At 38.8% G+C, this 26,378-nt stretch overlaps 1 protein-coding gene across 3 annotated transcripts in view; it reads right to left on the bottom strand.

The window, feature by feature from the left end:
* Positions 1 to 26,378, bottom strand: part of LOC126412549 (molybdenum cofactor biosynthesis protein 1-like) — a 289,749-nt gene that overhangs the window by 251,829 nt on the left and 11,542 nt on the right. Inside the window, exons 2-3 of one of the 3 annotated variants that reach the window (XM_050082197.1) lie at positions 24,653 to 24,782; positions 5,160 to 5,358 (exon numbers count right to left, since the gene is read on the bottom strand). In XM_050082197.1, the coding sequence (XP_049938154.1) occupies positions 5,160 to 5,286 (127 nt within the window). In that variant the 5' untranslated portion in view covers positions 5,287 to 5,358; positions 24,653 to 24,782. Of the gene's footprint in view, positions 1 to 5,159; positions 7,842 to 24,652; positions 24,783 to 26,378 lie in introns of those variants that run through there. The other 2 variants (XM_050082199.1, XM_050082196.1) reach the window with 2 other exon arrangements.

Genomic DNA, 26,378 nt, shown 5'->3' with positions numbered 1-26,378 from the left:
TTAATAAAAGCTGTTTTAAATTCCGCTAATGTTTTACATTTCAACATAACATCAGCTGACCAACGCATGGCGTCACCTGCTAAATGGCTTCTAATAAATGATATTTTCTCTCGCTCAGACCAAGTTGGTGGAATCACATCTTCAAAATCGTTCCAGAAATCTAGCGGGTGGATATTTTTATCTGGATCGAACCGCAAGAACTGCCGACACCCGATAAAAGCGGCGTTTGCAGCTACAACTTGTTGTACATTACCATTACCAGAAGTTACTGAAGCTACTTTACTCTCAATGTTAGCAATGTTAGTACTTATATTTTCTACTTTCATTTCGACATTATCTACTCTTTGCACAATATGAGTAGTGTCAGTTTTGATTGCTTCTACTTCTGCTTGACATATGTTTACTTTTATATTAACATCTTTAAATCTATCTGAGCACAGTTCAGACTCCGCCTCGATCTTTTCTGTTAACTTGTGCTCCAGCTTCGCATCTTCCATTTGGAAGTCTTTGCGAACCTCAGCAACTTCGGATTTAACTGTTTTATACATTTCAGAAAACTGTTGAGCAACCTTTTTCTTAATATCCTCATGATTGCAATCAATTTTGTAATTCAAACTGTCTAGATCCTCTTTCAACTTATTGCAACCAGCCTTGAAGGTATCGTCCATTACCTCCAATCGTTTATTAAAATTTGTTTGGCTGGCCAAAATTTCAGACTTTAATTCAGCATTACTGTTTTTGACCTGTTCACTTATTTCAGCCTTTAATTCAGCATTCATTCTAGCATTACTGGCTGACATTTCAGCATTATTGGATTCTAATTTATTGTCCATTGCCTCAAACCGCATATTAAAATTTGTTTGACTGGCAGCTATTGCTTGTAATATAACATTTAGATCAACAGCCCCAGCATCTTTGGGTTGCTCACTAGCTGGCTTTTTATCACACTCAGGTGACAAAAAACTAGCTCCAATACCAGAATCATCAAAACCAAACGAAACTTCTGATTGATTAGTCATATCTAACTTCTCCTTCTTAAACTCTACCATCTCTGATGACTGTTTCATTTTTAATTCATCAGAGAAACTATCATCCAATAAATTTACAATTTCTACTTTCCGCTTTACTACAGGGGTCTCTATTATTGAATCATTGCCCCATTTTACACTACGGTCAGGAGACAATACTTCATGTTTCACCTTAACATTACTACTTTCATGCATATTTACACTCGAACCGTTGTCTGGATTTACAGTTCCCTCAACAGACATAGGTTCTGATTTAAGTTTAACCTCAGCTTCTTTTGACGGTTCCATCGCCGACAGTCTTTTAGTGCAGGTTAGTAAAATTTTTAACAGCTTTTCACTTAACTTAGTTCCTTCTGCACGACGTATGGCGTTGCCGGCGCGACGTACCAGGATTCCTGATGCGACGTGGCACGTTGAGCTGCGGACGGCTCTCCGACGGCTGTTGTGTGTTTGCGTGGCCCGCAATTGCAGGCTCTGCGCCGGCTGCTCCAGCGGACGACTGCGGTGCAGCGAGACTGGCTTCTCGCGATGCCGGCAGCACCGCTAGACTCAGTGCCAGCTCCGTCAATCCAGATGCGTTGTTAATCCAATTGCGTCGTCCACATGCACACGTAACACATTCACTGTTCTATACTCAGTTGCGTGTCGCATTTCACTCGCGAATCCGAATAGTTAAAAATCACTTTCACTTAGTTGAGTTTCCCGGCCGATGCACCATATGTGGGGCGGCGGGTGCAAGTTTGTAAGAATCTAATTAATTGTTGGATATATGCTTGCGTGTTGAATTAGTTCTAGCTTTTTGAATGTTGTTATTGCTGTCTTTTGCCGTTCTCAACACTGGCTCTCTATTTACTCCGTGACCCCCAGAAAGTGATTTAATAAAACTTGGAGCCAGTAAATAGATATCCTAGTGCCCACTTTACCTGAGAATGTTCTTATAGCTGCAGCTTATAGCTCTGAGGAATTAGGAGATTGTCCGGGATTTCTAATCAAAAACGGTTTTCCAAAATAGTTGAGTATATTCTGAAATTCACTAATAAAAACCACAAGTATCCCTACAACCTAACTAACAGAACAGTTCAGAGTCTAATGCGCTGATGCAACTATAAATGTCCGAATCAAATGTTAAAAAGAATGCTCGCCATAATTTGATGAAAATATTCCATCAAACGCCACGCTAAATATTTGGTAGAATGTCTGTCCCGCGACGGCGCGTGAAAATTACGACAATACGCAAACTGAAGCTAGATAATGAAAATCATTCCAGAATTAACACTTCACATGAAATGTTTTCATGGTTCCGCATATCTCTAGTCACTTAATACGGCACCCGAGGCTGTTTGTAGCAGATACACTGATGCGACGCGACTACCGACACAGATGGCGTGTCATTCAGCGTCTGGAGAGAACTGGGGCCTTGCTTCCTCGCGCAGTGTTCTTATATATAAAGCCGCGGTGCGGACGGCGAAGGGAACGCCTGATCTTTCCGGCTCTCTCGACTAGCCGCTGGGCTAGTAACGCACCACTTCAAGTTACATAATAATTTATAGCTTCTTTGGCTGATGGCCGAAGAAGCTCTTAATTTAAACGTGCATTCAGCACGCAGGTAAGTATTGATAATAAAATTTTGACGTGGCTAAGTTAAATACTTTGGGCGAGAGAATTAATCTAATTACCCTGCACGCAGCAGATGAGCTCTGAACTGTCCCTTTTGAGATCCGCTATCGCTATAATTTTATAGGTATTAAAAAAAAACTTTACACATTTTCATAATCATAGCGGACCTCCAACCTATTTAAATCTAAACATCCTAGCCTTATTTACTAGCCTACTTAATCTATCTTGCTTCCTTCAGTCTTGAGACGAAAACCAGAAAATCATGAATTTCCACTAAAGTCTTAATTTGTGAAATCCAAAGTACTGTTTTTATTAAATCATTATGAAAGATGAATCTAAATACAAATTTTGAAGTCTCTAGCTCTTTTCTGTTGCGCCAATGATTTTTCCAGAAAAACGTCCAAATCTCGGAAATGGCTGAAGTTATCGAACTGATATTTAACACACATTAATTTAGTATTATTTCTGACATGCTAGAAAAGTTTTAGTTCATTTGCTTGATTTTTAAGGTATTGCGCAACTTTTATGACGTCAGAGCTAGTTACAGCAGACTGGCTGCCACACAACGGAAACTGATGTGAATTTATTACAGCGTGAGTAGGCTGCTTCCCTACAAATCCTATAGAGGACAGCCTGTAATTAAAGTGTTGGTGCAGAGGATACCTTACTATGTCAAGAAAGATATATAATATTTTAGCAGATGACGGCAAACTGTTTATTGACATTTATCAAAGATATTGATATACTGAACAAAGAATGAGGAGACTACGCACAAGGTGACAACTGCCAACCAGACAATAATGAAGAGAAAGGTATCCACACACATTTTAACGAAAAAGTAATACGAAGTATTGTGAAGTAAGGATGTGGAATAATAATAGGAGAAATAATCAAGGAAGTAACGAGGCATAGACAATTCATTCTAGTAATGTAAACAACATCATCAGAAACTAGGTTGACACTTAGTGTGGTGGCTGATGTGAAGGTGGCTGATGTGAAGGTATCTCCAGCAGCTGTCGCTCCCATCAGCCACCGTGCCGAGTGTCAAATTGTTGTGTGAACAGTAATGTAAGTACTAATATGCTGATTGACTGGAGAACACCTTGCAGTTTGTTGTTCACTTTACTGATCAGATGAACACGAGCTCAATGCAACTCACTTTGCTTGTGTTGCACAATAGACAGGGCATCACACAGTTGAGTACCATCAGCTTACAGTCATGTGATGCCTTTTGATACCACTGGAAAGTTGGCGTTGTTTTGTAAACTCACGTCACCAGTTTTGTAAAGGGCTCATCGATACTGCTGTGGAGGCCGAGTTGCCACCGTGTTACGGTAGGCCGGGTTTGAGAGTTTGTGGAATGGCTTCTGGTGCAGTACACCGCTAAGACAATTTGTCCCTGGCATTATTACACAACTGCGCCCCAGGGTCAGGTGACAGGATAGGTGAATGAAGATTCAACAACACTCCAACAAATTAGCAACAAAGTCACACAAATGAGTTAAAAAGGTTTACTTGTCTTTGTGACTTGTTGAATGATTAAGTCTGCAATACTGCATGTAATATAAGACAAAAGAGGCCCTCAATGGCTAAGTGCAAATGATTGAAGGTAAACTTCACAGTACATAGCAAATGAAATTTTTACAAGAACTGTCTGTTCACTTTTAAGAGTTCACTAAATGACGTTCCCTGTCCAAGTCAGCCCTGGACGATGATCTATAAACAAGTGGGCGAGAGCTGCTCTTCTATCATCCGAGCAGGCTTTTTTCCGTTGTCGTCTGGTCATTGGAGGACTGTAATCGGTCAGCAATTGGCTGAGGCGAGGTCGATATCTTTACCCTCAGCGCCATGGAGGTAAGAATAAGGGGAGATGGCGCTACGTATCCCAGCCGTACTACGTTTTGAAGCCATGGGGGCGTGGCTCGCTGCCATGACACTCTGACCAAAAGATTGTCAGTGTGCTATAGCGCTGCGTGTATTACAGTCGCTAATTGCAAAATATACACATGTAACGTCATCAGATTGGTTGTTTCAAAGTTTTTGTTTAAAATAAAATCTCGTAAAGGCGAAATTCCGCATTTCTTCTGATTAAAAATAGTTTTTAATGTAATATTACGAACAGCTAGCCTTCAATGTAAACGATACAATGTTGTTAATTCAGTAATAAACGTGTATCACAAACTAAATAATAGAAACTGAAAACTAAGTTAGCTATACCCTCCCTCCAAAGACCCATAAATACATCTTGTTTGTAATACATGCTGGGACATTTCAGTTACGTTACACTACTGGGAAACACTCTTCATTACCACCAATATTTACTGAAATGTGGTACATAGAATGGCAAATCTACACAGTGTCCTGTTTAGGCCAGTTAATGTAGTGTTAGCTTTTAATTTGGTACATGATGAAGACAAAGTGAGTTACTCAACACTTCGATTATCGACGATACGTACGTATTATAGTGAAATGTGAACTTGAAAACTAAGAATTTAATTCTTTGAATTAACATACCTTTTGCAAATGTTTTGGGTGTGTAGGGAAAACTGATGGTACAGCATTTTCTCGGAGCCTTACTGTTGAAACGGAAGTTCGGTCTATGTCCTCTTCTCGGAAATGCTGAGAACATATAGTGCTCCATTTAGACGCACACCAATTCTTCCTTCTCATGGCATTCTCCCACAGAGCTTTCCGACTTTCATTTTTAGGAAATCTACAGGAGAAAAACACGCTATAGTACAAGTACCGATGTAGCACACGTTCATTCACAATGAAGTTGTAAAATCACACTTAACGAGACAACTTACACATGAAATGTTATTCCCTTCGATTTCGCATCACAATCAGAAAGATTCGTACATCCGAACACCACACAAGTCACCATAATAGCGCAAAATCCTTCCAAAAGTGAGCGACAAGCCTATGCACACAAGCTTACAGCAGCAATGTTTTGGTCGGATTGAGATGGCTACCCTCGGCTTCACATAGCTTCACAGCTGTGACATCACAGCGTCTCCCTCTATTCTTACCTCCATGCTCAGTACCAACAGTGGCGCAGGTGGAACTCGCGCAAGTGGAGAGTCTCTATGGCACTGGCAGCAGCTCGCATCTTTGCACCTGTGTCTTGTTCGGATGACACAGCGCGTTGATGTATGTCAAGTTTAGAGACAACGTATGTGTAAAGAACTCTTTGGCAGTTCTGATAGCACTTTATTAATCACTATCAGGCTCAGAAAAGATCGTCTTGTTTTGGTGTAATAGGTACAGTAATACTCAACAACATTAACCCAAGAACCTCATTGTGTAAATACAAGCTGAGGGGGAAATGGAGGGAAGCTCCCTGTTCTTTAATTATTGTACTCTTAGTGGAGCTTTCACATAGATTTTCTTGCTAGAGGAGATCGGTTGGCTCACATCAGTGCAATTTAATTTCACCTCTTCTACAGCTCTGTACAATGCGTGTGCAAGGCAAGTGATGTGTGCCACACTGGGATAGAGACTCTGAAGTCTGTAGGCTGCTACAGCCATGTATGAAGCACCATTTATTCGTCTCTATTCACACCAACTAGTGACAGTAGCTTCATTGAGTTGTCAAACACAAAGGCAGTTGTCGAGCTGTTTATTCTGCTGAGAGCTTCACACCCTTAGGAGAAACATTTCTCCAGGTCCGTCAACTTTAAGGACACCAACAAAAGTATTTACAATTTAACCCCTATCCAAATTGGTGATTTCCGATAGACGCCCTAATCTCTTGGTCAACAACTTTAGTTCGTATTTTGTCGAGCACTTCCTCGTAGCACACAGATAAATAGTCGTTTCTCAGCGTAGCTTCATCTGGAACTGGATTTATTTTGTACTTCAAGAACTGTCTGAAGCGGGGATTCTTCAGCTTCTCCAATAGGACATTGCAAGACACTACCATCTTAAACAAGTTCTTGCACCTCTGAAGATGGACATGTCTACTCAAATAACAGCGTTCGTCTGCTGTCCTTTTCAGCACTTATCTTCGTGCAGCTACTGTGTTTGGAGCTGTTGCAGTGTTTTACACGTTAAAGCAGTTTCCCCCATTAACCTTAACTTCATATAGTTTATAAAATAATATTTCGTTGTTATTGCTGAAGAATTTCTCCCCTGGTTTCATTGAATAGGACTAACTTTGTATTCAAACTGAATGGGGCGACTACTTGTGCTACGTTTATTACGCCAGAAGCCACCCTTGTTGGCTTCGAGAATGTTTTGTAGACTCTGTGCAACAATCTTTATATCAGTGAACGGACTACATAATGTGTTACACTGCTTGTCTACTATAAACCCGATAAATAAATCTTTGTAGTAATTGTGTTTAATTGTGACAACATTACCTCAAACATTGTCATGTGAGTAAAATTTTCGTGTTTATATTCTTGTGTACTTAAAAATACGACAAACATTTGGATTTCTGGAAAAAAATTTGGTTGAAATATGATTCATTATGGAAAAAGTTGTCCGAAATTTGACCTATTACTAAAAAAGATATAAATATAATTTTTGCTACATTAAAGCTTTGTGGATGAATTGCTGTAAAATTCACCCTAAAGTTCAGGAAAAAGATTTGACACTAAGATCCATGCCAAACTAATAATAGAATAGTAGGCCCTCATTCAGAGAAGTCAGTAATCCTCACATGGCTGAGACCTATTCTTGAGTAGTTGTTTAAAGAAGGAAAAGTAACAGCTAAGGGAGAACATTGTAAACCAATAGTAGTGAGTGACATTTTTGGAAAGAAAGTTGATGTTCACCTATATTCTGTGCATAAAATATCATTAATCTTACACCATGGCTAGCGCTAATGAGGAAGAAATATTGTTGCCTCCTAGTACCAGTAATGGGAGTGTGTGTTACCGGAACCACCTGTAATAAAGGGAAGCAAATTAAAAAAGAAACATGACTACCAGTTACGATTAAAAAGTGGAACTTCCATCAAACATTGTTGCTGGTGCCATAGATATCCTGTTAGGATAAGATTGGTTACTTGATAATTATTATCGATTGGATTTCAACCAGAAAATATTTGTGTGGAAAATAGGTAAAAAGGTAGCTAGCATAGCTTTCCAAAGCAATCCATTGAAATCTAAGCAAGGCCCATCATCAGAGGAGCATATTCATTTAGTTGTGTTTACTGATATTATTGCAACAGATGAAAATAAACAAGAAAAAGAAGGGAAGTATTAAATCAAGAGGAGTTGGCATTAAATCGATAGCAAGAGAATCACCTGTAGTGCCAGAAGAACAGAAATCTTAATTAGAAGGTATTCTGTTAAAACATAAAGATGTGGTCACAGATAACTTGGGACTAATGAAGGAATACTTCTGTAAGTTTAAAGTAAAAGATGACACAGTTTTTTTCCTTTTGCAAGTCATATCCACTACCAATAAACCTTTGAATTGCAGTGAGAGATGAAATATGAAAGGAGATAGACAGCAACATAACTCAATGTATTTTTAAGGTCTGTTGTGGGTACTTAAGAGACTTGTGGTAGGTGTTCATTTAGTTTTAGATTCATGATCACTCCATAAACACAAAGAGACAGAAAGGGTTAGAACCCTGAGTACAGAAGAGATGTTATCTAACTTTGATGAAGCAGAATTTCATATTTCCATAGATTTCATGGAAGGATACTGGCAGATAGCATTACATGACCACTCAAGGCCATACACAGCCTTCTTATTTGAAAGAAAATCTTTTCAGTTTAAAGTAAATGCCATGGAAGTATTACAATTCGCCTTGGGTTGTGAGCTGTACCAAGGAGAATGGAATCCAGGAGAGGGTGATCACAGAACAATAGCTTTCATTAGTTGAAGTCTTGGCAAGCATGATTGAATTACTCCATTACCGAATTGGACATTCCTGTGTCAGTTTTCATTCCTGCTCAATATTTATTAGGGAGGGAATTAGTGCAAGAATTAATAATGTTTGTCAATGATTTATTAATAGTCTACAAGACTTGGGAAGACTGTTGACAATTATTGATATACATTTTGAGGTGACTGGAAGAAAAAGGGTTCCTAATAAAAGTTTCTAAAACATACTTTTGGTGACAAGAGTTGACTTTTTGGGACACAGTGTGGGAATAATGGGAATACAACCATGTCCAGAAAGAATGCAAGTTATAAAAGACTGTCCAGAGACTAGAAATATTAAGCATCTATGATCACTTTTAGATTTGGCTGGATTCTATAGGAGCTTTGTAAGAGGCTAGGCTATGAAAGATGCTCATTTATCGAACTTATTGAAATAGAAAACTATCTGGAACTGTGATGCAAGTACAAAAGAAGACTTTAGCAATATTAAGCAAGCTACAGCAAAAGCATTATCCTAAAGTGAATCAGGTGTTCAAACTAGCCATTGATGTATAATAATTCAACTTGGGTTGTGAGCTGTACCAAGTGCCAGTGCCATAGTGCCAGTAGTGCTAGTGTTTGTTTTCAATACAGTCCAGAGACAGGTAGTGCTATTTTCATTGTTTTCTACAAGAAGTGCCTAGCAACCACAGTTTAGTTAATAAACAGCCGCCTTTAGTGAATTAGCAGTCTAGTTAAAGGTTGATTAACTCTCTTCAGTAAATTGATTCCTTAGGATGGATAGGATGTGTGACTGCTGTGTACGGACGCAGGAGGAGCTGGCCACTGTTCGCGAACAGCTGAGCGTGTTGATGGCCGCGGTCAGCCGTCTTCAGGCTGCTGCCTCGGAGTGTAGCGGCAGTGGGGAGTCTGGTGCGTCGCAAGGTACACCCCAGGTGTTACATGCTTCACCCACTGTCCCTGCTGTCGAGACATCTTCGCGTGTACTGGGCGCGGTTGGGCCACCCTCTCCCCAAGGGGAGTGGCGGGTTCAGCGGCGTTCGCGGCGCACGAGGAGGAGGGTCAATGTGGAGGCCGGCCATGTGGCGTCGCCCGCTCTGCCTGTAAGAGGACATGTGGCTGCTCCTTCAGCAAGGTCCGAGCAGGCACACGGGGGGAGGGGTTTATTAGTTATTGGGAGCTCCAACGTTAGGCGGGTGATGGAGCCCCTTAGGGAAATAGCAGGAAGGTCGGGGAAGAAGGCCAGTGTTCACTCTGTCTGCTTGCCAGGGGGTCTCATCCGAGATGTGGAGGAGGCTCTGCCGGCGGCGATAGAGAGCACTGGGTGCACCCGACTACAAATTGTTGCTCATGTCGGCACCAATGACTCCTGTCGTCTGGGTTCAGAAGTCATCCTCAGTTCGTACAGGCGGTTGGCGGAATTGGTGAAGGCGGAAAGCCTCGCTCGCGGGGTGAAATCAGAGCTAACTATTTGTAGTATGGTTCCCAGAACCGATCGCGGTCCTCTGGTTTGGAGCCGAGTGGAAGGCTTAAACCAGAGGCTCAGATGATTCTGCGGAGATCTATGGTGCAAATTTCTCGACCTCCGCTATCGGGTGGAGAAATGTATGGTCCGCCTGAATAGGTCAGGCGTGCACTACACGTCGGAAGCGGCTACAAGGGTAGCGGAGTACGTGTGGAGTGCACATGGGGGTTTTTTAGGTTAGAGAATCCCCTCCCTAGGCCCGACAAGACGCCTCCTTAGACGCAGCAAGGTAGGAGTAGGCAAAATGCAACAGGGAATAACAATATTAATGTGCTAATAGTAAACTGCAGGAGCGTCTACAGAAAGGTCCCAGAACTGCTCTCATTAATAAACGGTCAAAACGCCCATATAGTACTAGGGACAGAAAGTTGGCTGAAACCAGATGTAAATAGTAATGAAATCCTAAACTCAGATTGGAATGTATACCGCAGAGACAGGCTGGACAGTGAAGGGGGAGGCGTGTTTATAGCGATAAGAAGTGCAATAGTATCGAAGGAAATTGACGGAGATCCAAAATGTGAAATGATTTGGGTGAAGGTCACGGTTAAAGCAGGCTCAGACATGGTAATTGGATGTCTCTATAGGCCCACTGGCTCAGCAGCTGTTGTGGCTGAGCACCTGAAGGATAATTTGGAAAATATTTCGAGTAGATTTCCCCACCATGTTATAGTTCTAGGTGGAGATTTTAATTTGCCGGATATAGACTGGGAGACTCAAACGTTCATAACGGGTGGCAGGGACAAAGAATCCAGTGAAATTTTTTTAAGTGCTTTATCTGAAAACTACCTTGAGCAGTTAAACAGAGAACCGACTCGTGGCGATAACATATTAGACCTTCTCGTGACAAACAGACCCGAACTATTTGAAAAAGTTAACGCAAAACAGGGAATCAGCGATCATAAAGCGGTTACAGCATCGATGATTTCAGCCGTAAATAGGAATATTAAAAAGGGTAGGAAGATTTTTCTGTTTAGAAAAAGTGACAAAAAGCAGATTTCAGATTACCTGTTGGCTCAACACAAAAGTTTTGTCTCAGGTACAGATAGTGTTGAGGATCAGTGGACAAAGTTCAAAACCGTCGTACATAATGCGTTAGATGAGTATGTGCCAAGCAAGATCGTAAGAGATGGAAAAGAGCCACCGTGGTACAACAACCGAGTTAGAAAACTGCTGTGGAAGCAAAGGGAACTTCACAGCAAACATAAACATAGCCAAAGCCTTGCAGACAAACAAAAATTACGTGAAGCGAAATGTAGTGTGAGGAGGGCTATGCGAGAGGCGTTCAATGAATTCGAAAGTAAAGTTCTATGTACTGACTTGGCAGAAAATCCTAAAAAATTTTGGTCTTATGTCAAAGCGGTAGGTGGATCAAAACAAAATGTCCAGACACTCTGTGACCAAAATGGTACTGAAACAGAGGATGACAGACTAAAGGCCGAAATACTAAATGTCTTTTTCCAAAGTTGTTTCACAGAGGAAGATTGCACTGTAGTTCCTTCTCTAGATTGTCGCACAGATGACAAAATGGTAGATATCGAAATAGATGACAGAGGGATAGAGAAACAATTAAAATCGCTCAAAAGAGGAAAGGCCTCTGGACCTGATGGGATACCAGTTCAATTTTACACAGAGTACGCGAAGGAACTTGCCCCCCTTCTTGCAGCGGTGTACCGTAGGTCTCTAGAAGAGGGTAGCATTCCAAAGGATTGGAAAAGGGCACAGGTCATCCCCGTTTTCAAGAAGGGACGTCGAGCAGATGTGCAGAACTATAGACCTATATCTCTAACGTCAATCAGTTGTAGAATTTTGGAACACGTATTGTGTCCGAGTATAATGACTTTTCTGGAGACTAGAAATCTACTCTGTAGGAATCAGCATGGGTTTCGAAAAAGACGGTCATGTGAAACCCAGCTAGTGCTATTCGTCCAAGAGACTCAGAGGGCCATAGATACGGGTTCACAGGTAGATGCCGTGTTTCTTGACTTCCGCAAGGCGTTCGATACAGTTCCCCACAGTCGTTTAATGAACAAAGTAAGAGCATATGGACTATCAGACCAATTGTGTGATTGGATTGAGGAGTTCCTAGATAACAGGACGCAGCATGTCATTCTCAATAGAGAGAAGTCTTCCGAAGTAAGAGTGATTTCAGGTGTGTCGCAGGGGAGTGTCATAGGACCGTTGCTATTCACAATATACATAAATGACCTTGTGGATGACATCGGAAGTTCACTGAGGCTTTTTGCGGATGATGCTGTGGTGTATCGAGAGGTTGTAACAATGGAAAATTGTACTGAAATGCAGGAGGATCTGCAGCGAATTGACGCATGGTGCAGGGAATGGCAATTGAATCTCAATGTAGACAAGTGTAATGTGCTGCGAATACACAGAACGATAGATCCTTTATCATTTAGCTACAAAATAGCAGGTCAGGAACTGGAAGCATTTAATACCATAAATTATCTGGGGGTACGCATTAGGAGTGATTTAAAATGGAATGATCATATAATGTTGATCGTCGGTAAAGCAGATGCCAGACTGAGATTCATTGGAAGAATCCTAAGGAAATGCAATCCGAAAACAAAGGAAGTAGGTTACAGTACGCTTGTTCGCCCACTGCTTGAATACTGCTCAGCAATGTGGGATCCGTACCAGGTAGGGTTGATAGAAGATATAGAAAAGATCCAACGGAGAGCAGCACGCTTCGTTACAGGATCATTTAGTAATCGCGAAAGCGTTACGGAGATGATAGATAAACTCCAGTGGAAGACTCTGCAGGAGAGACGCTCAGTAGCTCGGTGCGGGCTTTTGTCAAAGTTTCGAGAACATACCTTCACCGAAGAGTCAAGCAGTATATTGCTCCCTCCTACGTATATCTCGCGAAGAGACCATGAGGATAAAATCAGAGAGATTAGAGCCCACACAGAGGCATACCGACAATCCTTCTTTCCACGAACAATACGAGAATGGAATAGGTGGGAGAACCGATAGAGGTACTCAAGGTACCCTCCGCCACACACCGTCAGGTGGCTTGCGGAGTATGGATGTAGATGTAGATGTAGAAGGAGAATCGAATCCAGGAGAGGGAGCTCACAGAAAAACAGCTTTCAGTACCTGAAATATTGGCAAGCATGAGTTGAATTACTCAATTACCGAACAATTTGGAAGCAAGCCAAGTCACTATTTTACACTGACTATGAACTTCACTACATAATAGATGAGAATAAATATTTTATGAGTATATAGCGTCCCCAGTGCTATATTACGAAAATACTTAAAAAACAGTATTTATAAAGAAGAGACATTTAAAAATTGAATGATATATTTTTATCATGTAGCCATAAAAAAATAATTCCCCTGTTGAGAAATGCAAAGAAATGCAATGCAGAGAAATACAACAAAGTGATCTAAAGAGACGACAAGATACGCTCTTTTGTTAATTTTTTTAGTAGTCTTTGTGGTGTCACCGCCAGACACCACACTTGCTAGGTGGTAGCTTAAATCGGCCGCGGTCCATTTAGTACATGTCGGACCCGCGTGTCGCCACTGTGTAATCGCAGACCTAGCGCCACCACCAAGGCAGGTCTCATGATACGAGAGAGCACTCGCCCCAGTTGTACGAGAACCTAGCTACCGACCAGATGTACGAAGCCTTTCTCTCTCATTAGCCGAGAGACAGAATAGCCATCAGCTAAGTTAATGGCTACGAACTAGCAAGGCGCCATTAGCCATACAGTGATTGTAATTAAAGTCTCCTGTGTATCGTCAAGATCGATGTACTACAATGATATTAAAGATAAGTATTAATACAGCTACGTACTTTTCTTAATAACATTAATTACGTAGCCTGTTACAGTACTTCACGCCCGTCGGCGTTAGTCTAGCATGCATTTTCAGCCATCTCAACTTCACGGTGTCGGCCCAGCTACCGACACAACAGTCTTCACTTCTTCTCTTGTCTTGATTGTGTATAGACGGACATCTTGCAAATGCTGGCAAATGTAAGCATCTTTGTCCACTTTTAATTTTTTAGAGGTGATCCCGATTTCATGTCCGCCTTCCTTTAATAAACCAGCATTCAAGTAATTTACAGTTCAACAATCACAGCGGCCGATGCAGCCAACGACGCCATTACGTGGCGATATTAACTTATGAAAAATTAGCGGAAGCGAAATACTCGCCGCTATTATCATAATATTAATTTTTCTCCACGGTCGCATGAAGTTGCAGAAATACGTAGCTTTAAGATTCTTATTTTCAGTCCCATAGCCGAGAGCCAGAGCCAAGACTCCGACTACAATACAATGGTTAATGGAGCTAAGAAAAAATACTCTCGCGCGTGTGTGGGCCGCAATTGTAATTAATAACTAAAGATCTTTTGCTTTAAAGTGAGCTGACTAGCAGAGGAAATTAATATGAAAAGTTTATTACATTGTTCAGCTTATATGATCATGTTTTAAGATTCAGCGAGTCTAACATTCATTAACGTAACAAATAATTTGAGATTAATATTGCTAAAAAGGAGAACTTCAGGAAATCATTTAATCGTAAATCAAAATTAAATGAAATATCATTTTTATTAAGGCCCACCACGTAAGTCGGCAACAATAAAAAAATAATAACAACAATAATAATATATTAAATTACGACGGCCAACGGACGCGAGACCAGAAAGAATGCAAGTTATAAAAGACTGTCCAGAGACTAGAAATATTAAGCATCTATGATCACTTTTAGATTTGGCTGGATTCTATAGGAGCTTTATAAGAGGCTAGTCTGTGAAAGATGCTCATTTATCGAACTTATTGAAATAGAAAACTATCTGGAACTGTGATGAAAGTACAAAAGAAGACTTTAGCAATATTAAGCAACCTACAGCAAAAGCATCACCCTAAAGTGAATCAGGTGTTCAAACTAGCCATTGATGTATAATAATTCAACTTGGGTTGTGAGCTGTACCAAGGAGAATCGAATCCAGGAGAGAGAGCTCACAGAAAAATAGCTTTCATTACCTGAAATATTGCCAAGCATGAGTCGAATTACTCAATTACCGAACAATTTGGAAATAAGACAAGTCACTATTTCACACTGACTATGAACTTCATTACATAATAGATGAGAATAAATATTTTATGAGTAATATCTAGATAAGTATGCATGAGAAGATAGCATTTACTATTAAGGAATTACTCATTACTCACAGAAGTCACCATAATTTACCACAGCCCACATTTAAAAAGAACAAGAGATCAGAAGAGACATCAGAACTGAATAGATTCTCTCTTACATGCATAGCCATCACCACATAGAGAGATGGTAATAAATGGCAAGAATATCCAGATTACATTCTAAGACCAAAAAGGCTACTCTGTAAAAGGAACAATATATATTTTGTCAAGGACAACCTTGTTCTGTAAGTTCTAAGCTTTTCGATCTCTGATAGTGGCAGGAGCTGAAGTGGTGTAATAAATGAAGAAAATTTTAATATCGGTCTAGATGACTTTACTCAAAATAATGTTTCTTGCTCATGCTGAGTTGAACAAAGAGTAGTATATTTAAGAGACAGTCGTATATTTAAGAGACAGTAGTATATTTAAGAGGAAGCTCAGTAATAAGGTATGGGTTAAAACTACAATAGAATTAAGGTAACTAAAGTTATAAGAGGAAAGACGAAAAAGTAGCGGTTTAATGGGAGTGATGTAATAATGAACAGGCTATGATACGCATACATACATGAATTATATTATGAATAGTGCAGGTGGGATAAAGGGAGGATCACTTAAGTTTAAATGGAGAAAAAATGGAGGCATATATATAGGGCCAATATAGCTATAAAATTTGAATGGTCTTTATGAAGGATTTTTCTGTAGGAGGAGGAGTATTTATGGGTTTCTGCAGAAGTAGGATACTATTAGCTTTGAGGATTACTCCAAAGTTGCAAAATACAGGAACGAACCAGAGTTTTGTGGTATAATTCTTATACTCATTTCAGAAATGGATAACTAGGACAGAACTGTCTTAACTTTGTGTGCTGCTCTTAACACAGAAAGTAGGAAGTTAACGAGTTCACTACACTAGTTGTTCTCAACATTTATTACATTTGATTGTTTGGAACTGACAGATTAATATATAAACTCCGAAAAGCTCGAAGTGTCTATGGAAAACTATAATTTGCTGTCAGAACTGAATGGATACATCCAACGACTTGGGATGTTTGCATGTTTCACAACTATTCCTTAGAATTTTTTGTACTTTTCTCATGGTTAGCAGTACCTCGGTTTGCTAGGAGCTTTTTAAGAGGGGAATTTTTACTTATTTTGGATGGTTAAATCACATGATTTAGTTTATACACATTTTTAGGGAATGTTAGCTTAACTTAGAATAAGTAGGTTAACTGCCTGCTTACCTTATCCTACTTGAAGGAAGTGTAGAGGAAATAAGAAATGAGGCTCCTAAGCCTATGTTTCCTCACAAGTTTAGTTGGTAATCCAGATGAAGATACAACTATGATCAATTCATAATAGGAATTAATAATTACTCCATGTCCAGTCAGCATGACTAGGCTACGAATACTCACTGTGTCTGAATAGACCATTGATAATTAAAACAGAGGTTCAGCTGGTTTACCAGCCACCATTGTGCCTGGTCCACATACATAGAGAAATAGAGACAATGAAAAAATAATATATGGTCATAACATTTTAAGACTATAACTTACTTCAAGAATTCAAATTCCTATTGAAGAATGGTTACTTTGCACCAGTGTTTATCCGACCTCAAGCAAAGTATTTGAGATCAGATACATTGAAATGATAAATTTTTACTGAGTCTTTGTAAGTAATCACAAATTATCATTAAGTAAGGTTAGGGCTATGTCATGAGTAAAGATGTTTTGAAATGGAATTATATGAAATATTACTTAGTTCAAATACCATAAGTAAAGGGTTTTTATTTTACAAAGTTTTAACAATTTTCGTTTCTGAAGACAAATGTACAATCTGAACTAGCAGTATTATTTATTTCTCTATGTCCTGTGGTTGTGATGACATCATTTACATACAAAAAAAGGTGACATACAGTATAACATACCACTTGGGTAAGGTAATGTGTTGCACAATGTCTACCAGGCCGACAAATGATGAGTATCATAGTGAGCATACCGGTTTTTTATAAGTTTGTTGTTCTAGAATAGCATGTTGTTTGGAAGTTTATGACTGTCTGTGCATGTACATGGGTAAGGATGGGCGCCACATGTCTGCAAGGTGGAATGACGGCAGCTGCTTTACTATACTTTTGTGGTACTTGCTGGTTCGGCTGTTTATTCCATCGGAGATGTGACTTGCCATGAAACTGCATACTCTGTGACAATATGAATTATTGCATGCAGAGAAAAAAACAAAACAAACATTTTTTATACATGAAAATGGATTAAGATAACTTTCATTAAGGTTAAGCAGAATGCATGTAACGTTACAGCTCATATTTGAAAACAAACCTTTATGAAGTGTTTTTGCATCATATATGAATGGTCAGTACAATTGTACTTCCAAAGAAATGCTATCTCCTAATTAGCAGAAAGTTACTAATTTGAGAAAAATATACAGCTTACAGCACCAGAAAAGTTACAGTGAAGAGAAATCCATATTAACAAATAATTACACAGATCAACAATGGAAAACTTTTTGGTGAAAATACCTTATTCTTTTTATTGTTAGGGTGGGAAATCTAAATATGATACTTCAAAAACTGTATCACCCACCATTTCTTCACACTTTACAGTTAAATTTATTAAATTAAGTGATTTTTTAAAGAATTTAACAGCTTTTGTATAGTTAAAATAATTTAAAATGAGGTGTAATAAATGTAGATGAGAAACATTTGCTGGCACAAAAGATCAATTCTATTTTTGTGTTAACAGATGGTGGTTTGTATACTGTCAATCTAACTTCACTTTCTCGTTTCCTGTACATGTGCTCAATACAGTGTTCAATCGTGGTTGTAAAAACTCTGCTGACAGTTTTTGTTATGTTTGTGTTGAATTTGTGATTAAAAACACCAAATAAACATTGTTGACTTTTTGAAAAAGGTTTATCTATCATACTTTCGATCTAAACTTGGTCATCAAGATAAATTTTAGGCGCCACACAAGGTATATTGTGTGTGTGTTGGAGACCTGAGAAAATGGTTCAAAAAGGAGAGAAAAGCCTTTAGATTTGCTGTTCCCATGATATGGAGGAAGCCAAGAAATCATTCCGATTATTGCTACTTTTGCAGTGTTGATATTACTGGCCATTATGCGGAAAACAAAAAAGGTACTAAGCTACTCTAACCTTTCATCTTCCATCCGACCAGTAAGGCATGGTGTAGATTTGCTGTTTCCTGACCCACCAGATGATTTAAATTCTGTTCTAACAGAAGTATTTTCTGATGCACAATGTGATTTAGATGAACCAGACGATGATGAATTCCAATGTAATACAGAAAGTCTAGAGCCCAAATTGTTCACTGAGACCGAGCTTAACGATTTGGTTAGGGATCTGGGCTTAATGAAAGAAAAAGTTGAATTGCTTGGCTTTAGATTAAAAGAAAAGAACTTATTGGCAGTTGAAACCAGCATATACATGCATAGAAAGAGTGAGCAGCAATTTTCCAACTTTTTTCAACAAGAAGGTGATTTAGTGCACTGCTCAGACATTCCAGGTCTGATGAATGAGTTTGGTATTGAATACAACAAGGAAGACTGGAGGATGTTTATTGATTCATCCAAAACTAGTTTTAAGGCTGTTTTATTAGACAATTGTAACATGTATGCATCTATACCTGTTGGACATTCTGTACACATGAAAAAAAGCTATGAAAATCTAGAAATAATGTTAAATAAAATAGGCTATTCTGCTCATGGTTGGATGATATGTGGCGATCTAAAAGTAACATGCATGCTCCTTGGTCAGCAAGGTGGCTTTACCAAATTTCCATGTTTCTTGTGTGAATGGGACAGTAGCGCTAGGGATGAACACTGGTACAGAAAGAACTCGTCTGTGAGGAAGTCTTTAATACCTGGTGAGAAGAACATTCTACACAAAACCTAGTAGATCCAAATAACGTCCTCCTGCCACCTCTACATATAAAGTTAGGCATAATGAAATAGTTTGTAAAGGCTTTGCCTAAAGATGGACTACTTCTTTTTCTCGATCAGTCGATAATAGCTGACGTCGAGAGATTGTGAGTAAGATATTGGCCACGCCTTCTTTGCCAGCCTCCTCCACTTTCATCTCGCACGCCGCTGCTACGTAAGACCACCATGCAGCAGCGAATACTCGATCGCTGCTGCCCTTCGTTTTACAACTTATTGTTAAACCTAAATTGCACTACACTGACTTGTGTCCGCTTTGAGTTTCCCGTCGTTTCGCCTCAGACGAAACTCACACACAGGAGTGGGTATGATGACAGTTTTTCATACCGGAAATTATCAGATTTCTAAATTACCACGATTAGTCGTAATTTTTTCTTCATACTTTGTGTTTCTTCACTCATGCCGTAACCACAGCTATAATGGTTCTGCAAACAAATATGCTGCATGAGTGTGGAAAACCACAGGATGGTTGTTATTTGTCATGATTAACATTTTTTTTAAAAACTTTCGAGAAATCGTGTTTTCACTAATAGAAGCAATAGATTTCTTTTATGTTGCCTCATTTGGTAAGAGGGTTTGAGTTGATTTGGGGTGAGGGGACCAAATAGCGAGATCATCGGTTATCGCATCGGATTAGGAAAGGACGGGGAAGGTAGTCGGCCGTGCCCTTTCAAAGCTGTCACCCCGGCATTTGCCTGAAGCGATTGAGGGAGATCACAGAAACTTCAATCAGGAAGGCCGAACGTGGGTTTAAACCGTCGTCCTCCCAAATGCGAGTACAGTGAGCTAACCAATGCATCAGCTTTCCCAGTCGTATGGCAAGAGTATTGCGCAAAAGAAACAGGAAGGACAAAGTCCCGTAGGCTGCCGTCATTCGGTCGGTCACGTGGCGACATGCTGACACGGGATTGGCTGCCTTGAAGTGGCGTGATACTCTCATAGCAGTACAGAGCAGGGTGTGGTCGCATCCACGTCATCTCAGCACACAGATCGTTGGAAAGAGTGATATTGTATTTCTCTAAACACAATTTTAATAACATTCTCGGATTAACACATCAATTCAAAAATGCAAAATTAGCCTCTCAGACAGTGCAATCTTTATGGTTAAAGCCTAACACAACTGTGAAGCTAGTCGCGGTATCCATTCCCTTTGTTTCCAGCGTCTCAAGCATAGTAATAAGGAAAATATAATAATAATAATGCTACCAATAAAACGTGATGTAGTTGTTGATGTGGTCTTGAATCAAAGACTGGTTTGTGCAGCACTCCACCTTACTGTATCCTGTGCAAGCCTCCTCATGTTGGCTAAATACAGCAACCTCTATTTGAATCTGCTTAACTGTATTCATCGCTTGGCCTCCTTCTACAATTTTTGCTCAGCACACTTCCCTCTACTATCAAACGACCGCTACCTTCATGCCTTAGGACATGTAGTACCAAATGGTCCCTTCTTCTAGTCAAATTCTTCTATAAATTTCTTTTCTCCCCAATTAGATTCAGTACCACCTCATTAGATACTCGATCTACCTATCTAATGTTCAGCATTATTCTGTAGTACCACATTTGGAAAACTTCTATTCTCTTCTTATTTGAACTGCTTGTAATGCACATTTCATTTCTGTAGAAGGTTACACTCCACGCAAATAGCTTCAGAGAACACTTCCTGACACTGAAATTTGTATTAGATGTTAACAAATTCTGCTTCTTGAGAAATGTGTTTCTAGCTACAACCAGTCTGCATTTTATATCCTCTCTGCTTCCGCCATCCTCAGCTACTTTGCTGTCAAAACAGCAAAAATCAACTAAAACTTTTACGTGCCTCATCAGTAAACCCATCACCCGATTCAAACTCATATGTATGAAACTCATATGCATGAAACACCTTCAAACGTCTGATTAATACGAGAATGAGGTAAGGTGTTAAATATTCGACACTAACCATGTAAGGGAGAAAAAATTTAACGAAGATTTAAAATTACGTTTAAAATTATGTTTCATGCTCTTCGATTTGGGACCTTAGAATGCTGACTGTGGGTTGCACATTATCCAAACAAACCAAAAAAGAAGCTTCATTTTACTTTAATTATGCAGGCCAGCCCTAAACACTGGATGGTGTGAAAATAATCTATTAAATCCATTCACATGATCAGACTTTACATTTTGTAAGCCAGATGACTTCAAAGTTACTATTTTAATCAGCCACTTTTTATTGTTAGTTTTGTGATATTCAACAAGGTTTATGTAGCCTGTCTGACTTTTTCGTTCTATTGCAGTATTCAGTGACAATCTAAACATTATAACTATATGAATGAAAATATCTTTAGTGAATATTGTCTGCCATAATTTCCTGATTTGTTGAATCATATGCAGATGTCATTTTCGATCGTTTAATTGAAAAGAATGTATCCATATTCATTATTACTAGTACAAAAAGATTTACTCTGCATTTATTTATGAAATATGCTTGCCTTTTGGGTTATGAAAGTAGTGTGTTCTTCAAAATATACTGAGTCAACTACCAATGCTTTGAGATACAATAAAACTGATAATACCATGTTACAATTTATTCTTAGGGTATAATTGTCTGCTGAGGACCATATCGAATACGAAAATTTTAAAACCTTGACCACTCCTGAATAAATTTCTGCAAACATCCACGTTTGCTGCATTTAAATATGGCTGCCATCAATGTTTGCACCATATCATAGCTCAGAAAAGAAAATACACACTGTCATCTGAAGCTGTCAAACAAAACAAATGTTTCCCTTATTAGTTGGTTAGTAGATAACTGCCTATAACAGCTAATTTTAAAATGGTGATGTGTAATGTCGTTCTTATGGCGTCAGGTTAGAATTACACAATGACTTTTCAATCGAATTATCGTTTAAACAATTTCAAAGACAACCAAAATGATGTTCAGGTATCCTTACACTCTGTCTCTGTTGTTTGGAGGCAAATCGTGTTTGTAATATATTGACTAAACTGGTTTGGTGTGGGGACAGAAGGGCTAAAAGTTACAAAACCAATAATTACTACAAAATCAAAATTGTACATAATTTAATTGGTATATTAAAAGACTGTATCTGATTAACACATTACGTATTAGGCGTCGGATTTTGTAAGGTTGAGTTATCTCGAAATTTGCTGCTACATCCTTATTTCTGCTTTAGTTAATTAATAATGACTAAAACATCTTCTTTTAGATTAATCAGATCACTTCCATCACGGCATTTTTACCTCACAGTTTGATCAATCTATCTCATATGCTTAAAAACTATATTTAACGAAAGTACCAAAAAGCAAAGTGAAACACACTTTCGTATCAGTAGTCCATAGAAGCCATCCTCCACACACATAATGTTACTGTGGGTGGTTCTGATTTCCACTAAGTGTTAGTAATGCTGATGATAGTTTCTAAATAAGAAAACTTAAATTACAAAGTGAAAGCTGATAAAGTAGATATAAGTGAAAAGATTTATATGAAAAGACACAATAACTTGATAGCATTTTTATGTTGTATTAGGGACTGTTTCTTATGCTATGAGTGACTGAAATCAGGAAGTACCACAGTGTGTGACTGGCATTTGCATGAAATCAGACTGTGACATGATGTCTTTCTCCCACAGTGTAATGTGCTCTTTGTCTTGACTACCACATTTATGAAAGCGCTGCTAAAGATTCGATCATAACTAAATATTTATGACAAAACGTTCAAATATGTGTGAAATCTTATGGGACTTAACTGCTAAGGTCATCAGTCCCTAAGCTTACACACTACTTAACTTAAATTATCCTAAGGACAAACACACACACTCATGCCCGAGGGAGGACTCGAACCTCCGCCAGGATCAGCCGCACAGTCCTTGACTGCAGCGCCTTAGACCGCTCGGCTAATCCCACGCAGCATTTATGACAAGCAAAACTACAAATATGATTGCTGCTCATTTCATTTGCACCAATTTAAGCTGTGCTCTTAGGTTTGTGTATAACCACACTCTCAAAAATCGTGGCTTATTTCAAAGAAACCACAAAGTATTGGTAACAAGCAAGACTATACATATGATTGCTGCTCGTTTCACTCGCAGTAACTTAAGCTTTACTTGTAGGTTCCCACCTAACCACACCCTCAGGAATCATGACATATTAAAAAAAAAGTCAATTATTTGTGATAAGAAAAAATATAAATTTCATATGATGTAAATGTCTTTACTGCTTGTTTCACTAGCAGCAGTTTCATCGTTCATTTTTTAAGCTTGAAGCCATGAAAGAGAAGAAACTCATTTCATGTAAATAACATCGAATATGGTGGGACATGCTTCTATTACATAAATAAGAAGACCCAGAATGTGTTACAAAAGCAAAGCTGGAGAGAAAAGGTATTAGTGTGTTCTAGGATATTATCCTACTTCTTTCAGTTCTGTAACAATACGTCTCTAACCACAGTGAATGCATTTCATCTTGAAATCTCTTAAGGACTGATGTGTCTAAGAGATATTTAATTATAACAAATTGTATATAGAGTGATGTGTTTGTGATAAATCTTCTATTTGACGTTGCCTTCAAATTACATACTGTCAAAAAATCCAAGTTATAACATGGAAACAATGAAATATGATGGATACAATACTGTGTCTCAAAATTAGTGAGTGAGGAATGTCACATGACCGATTTCTGATTTCAACCAAACACTAGCCACTAATTTCTGATTTCAGCCAAATGCCAGCCACATAACATAATACTTCCTAATTTTAGTGACTCACGATACGTTATGTCATAACCAGTGATTAGTATGTGAAAATTTATGTTATGATGGTACCACTTTTGTTCCAGCTGGTAAAAATTGAGGAGCATTAAAGCAGTAAAGCAGGGATCATTTCAGAGCAGCCAGTAAGTGGTTCCTTCTCACTGAATTTTGTATTAATACTGACAAACTGTAAATATTCTCTTTACCTTATCAATTAAAGAGGATGGCAATAACTGCTTCAGCTAAACTTCTTGACTTCTGTCTTCACACGAAATTAACATGGAAGAATTATACCAAATATATCTCTACTAACTTAGTATGTGTTACATATTTGTTAGGTAAACTAAGGTCATGTGTTAATGATAAGCTATTGCTAAATGCATACTATACCTTTTTCCAAGCACAATTGACATGCCATTGTGTTATTGAGGAATTTCCCTGGAGCAAAAAAAGATCACATTTGGCAAAAATAAGGAGTTCAGATGCATCTGTGGGGCTATAAATAATGAGTCTTGGAAACCCTATTTAAAAAAAAAAAAAAATAAATAAAAATACCAACAGCTACATTCCTCTTCGCTACATTCCTCTTCATATTAAGTTGTCTAATACATACAAAAGAAAACTAGCATTATTACAAACTAAAACACTCTATCCATTGATGTTATTTTGGAAATTTGTGGTACGTTCCTATTGGGACAAACTGCTGAGGTCATGAGGTCATTACACACTACTTAATCTAAAACTATCTCACGCTAAGGATAACACACCCATCCACGCCCGAGGGAGGATCCGAACCTCTGATGGCGGGGGAGAGGGGGGGGGGGGCTGCAGGAACTGTGCCAAGGTGCCTCGACCCCGCGGTGGTGTAGCCACATGGCCCGTCAATATAATACACACCTAAAACAGAAGACAGACATCACAGTCGCTAGACTTAAGGAAACTCTAGACAGTTACAAATACATGAGGGTAAAACAGTTTAATATGTTGTCACTACAGGTACACAATTTGTCACCAATATGTTTAAAGACGTCGCACAGATGTGGCTTTGAGAGAAAAAGCATTTTATACAATAGAAGAGTTCGAAATAGGCTTTAAAAATTATCTCAGACAGTAATATAGTGTCATTACATTAAACTTATGTATGTGATTCTACAGAATACATCATGAGCAGTATGATGGACAATTTAATGTCGAACAGTAATTACGTAAAATATTTTTTAGTCTCTGCGTGTTATTTATGTAATTGTATTGCTATGTCTGTGTACACAAAAGATTATGTTGGTTGCATTTTTAAAGGTGTATAATAAATAAATAAATGAAACATCCTTCATCTGAAGCACTTGATTAGATAGAAAGTGTGTATTTGTAATTGACCTTGATCTTTTTTCCTTTCAGATGATTTTGCAGTTACAGTCATCTCGAATACAGGCTGCTGTGGCAGACTTATATCCATTTATGGTATTTACCAAACTATTCTATTCGTTATGTTCGGCTGACGTAGAGACCCATAAATCTTCCTGTCTATTCCAGAAATTGGGAATCTAGCACTTTCTGCAGTGTTTGCTTATTTTTACATGACATCCATTTTCTCACTGTCGTTTCTTGGGGTGGTAGGTTTTATATTTCCAAAATATTATTTTCCAACTAATGAGAACTAATCAAGTAGATATATATGCAAAACAGAACTAACAGCCCCTTGGTTTCCAGAGCTCTTACTTCCATAACATAAGGTGTGCAAAGTTAACGTATCTATAGAAATACCAGTAACTTGATGTTTTTTATTTCTGGATCTGCGTCGTTTACCAGTCATGATTGGACAGACTGTGTGAAGATTAAATATGCAAGAGTTATTTATCATTTTTCATATATATAAGGAAATATAAATGATACACACACTGAAGAGCCAAAGAAACTGGTACACCTGCCTAATATCGGGTAGGGCCCCCGCGAGTATGCAGAGTGAAAATCTCATTCTGGAAACATCCCCCAGGCTGTGGCTAAGCCATGTCTCCGCATATCCTTTCTTTCAGGAATGCTAGTTCTGCAAGGTTCGCAGGAGAGCTTCTGTAAAGTTTGGAAGGTAGGAGACGAGGTACTGGCATAAGTAAAGCTGTGAGTACCGGGCGTGAGTCGTGCTTCGGTAGCTCAGTTGGTAGAGCACTTGCCCGTGAAAAGCAAAGGTCCCGAGTTCGAGTCTCGGTCGGGCACACAGTTTTAATCTGCCAGGAAGTTTCATATCAGCGCACACTCTGTTGCAGAGTGAAAATCTTATTCAAGAAACTCTCGTATTACAACGAGCCAATAATAGCAACCAAAGCATTAAGCCGTAAAAATCATATGCAAAATTTACGATAAAGATAGCGACATTTATAATAAGTATCCTTTACTTCCAAAGCAATTCGTATTTTCTCCTTGAGTTTCATTCTTCTACACATTTTTCTAACGCACACTGTGGACATTTTTATAAGCGGAGGTAAGTTTCTGGAAATTTCT

Source organism: Schistocerca serialis, chromosome 7 (assembly GCF_023864345.2).
Source record: "Schistocerca serialis cubense isolate TAMUIC-IGC-003099 chromosome 7, iqSchSeri2.2, whole genome shotgun sequence".
Classification (NCBI taxonomy): Eukaryota; Metazoa; Arthropoda; class Insecta; order Orthoptera; family Acrididae; genus Schistocerca; species Schistocerca serialis.
Note: the sequence above shows the minus strand (reverse complement) of the source record. Positions and strands in the feature narration are given on the sequence as shown.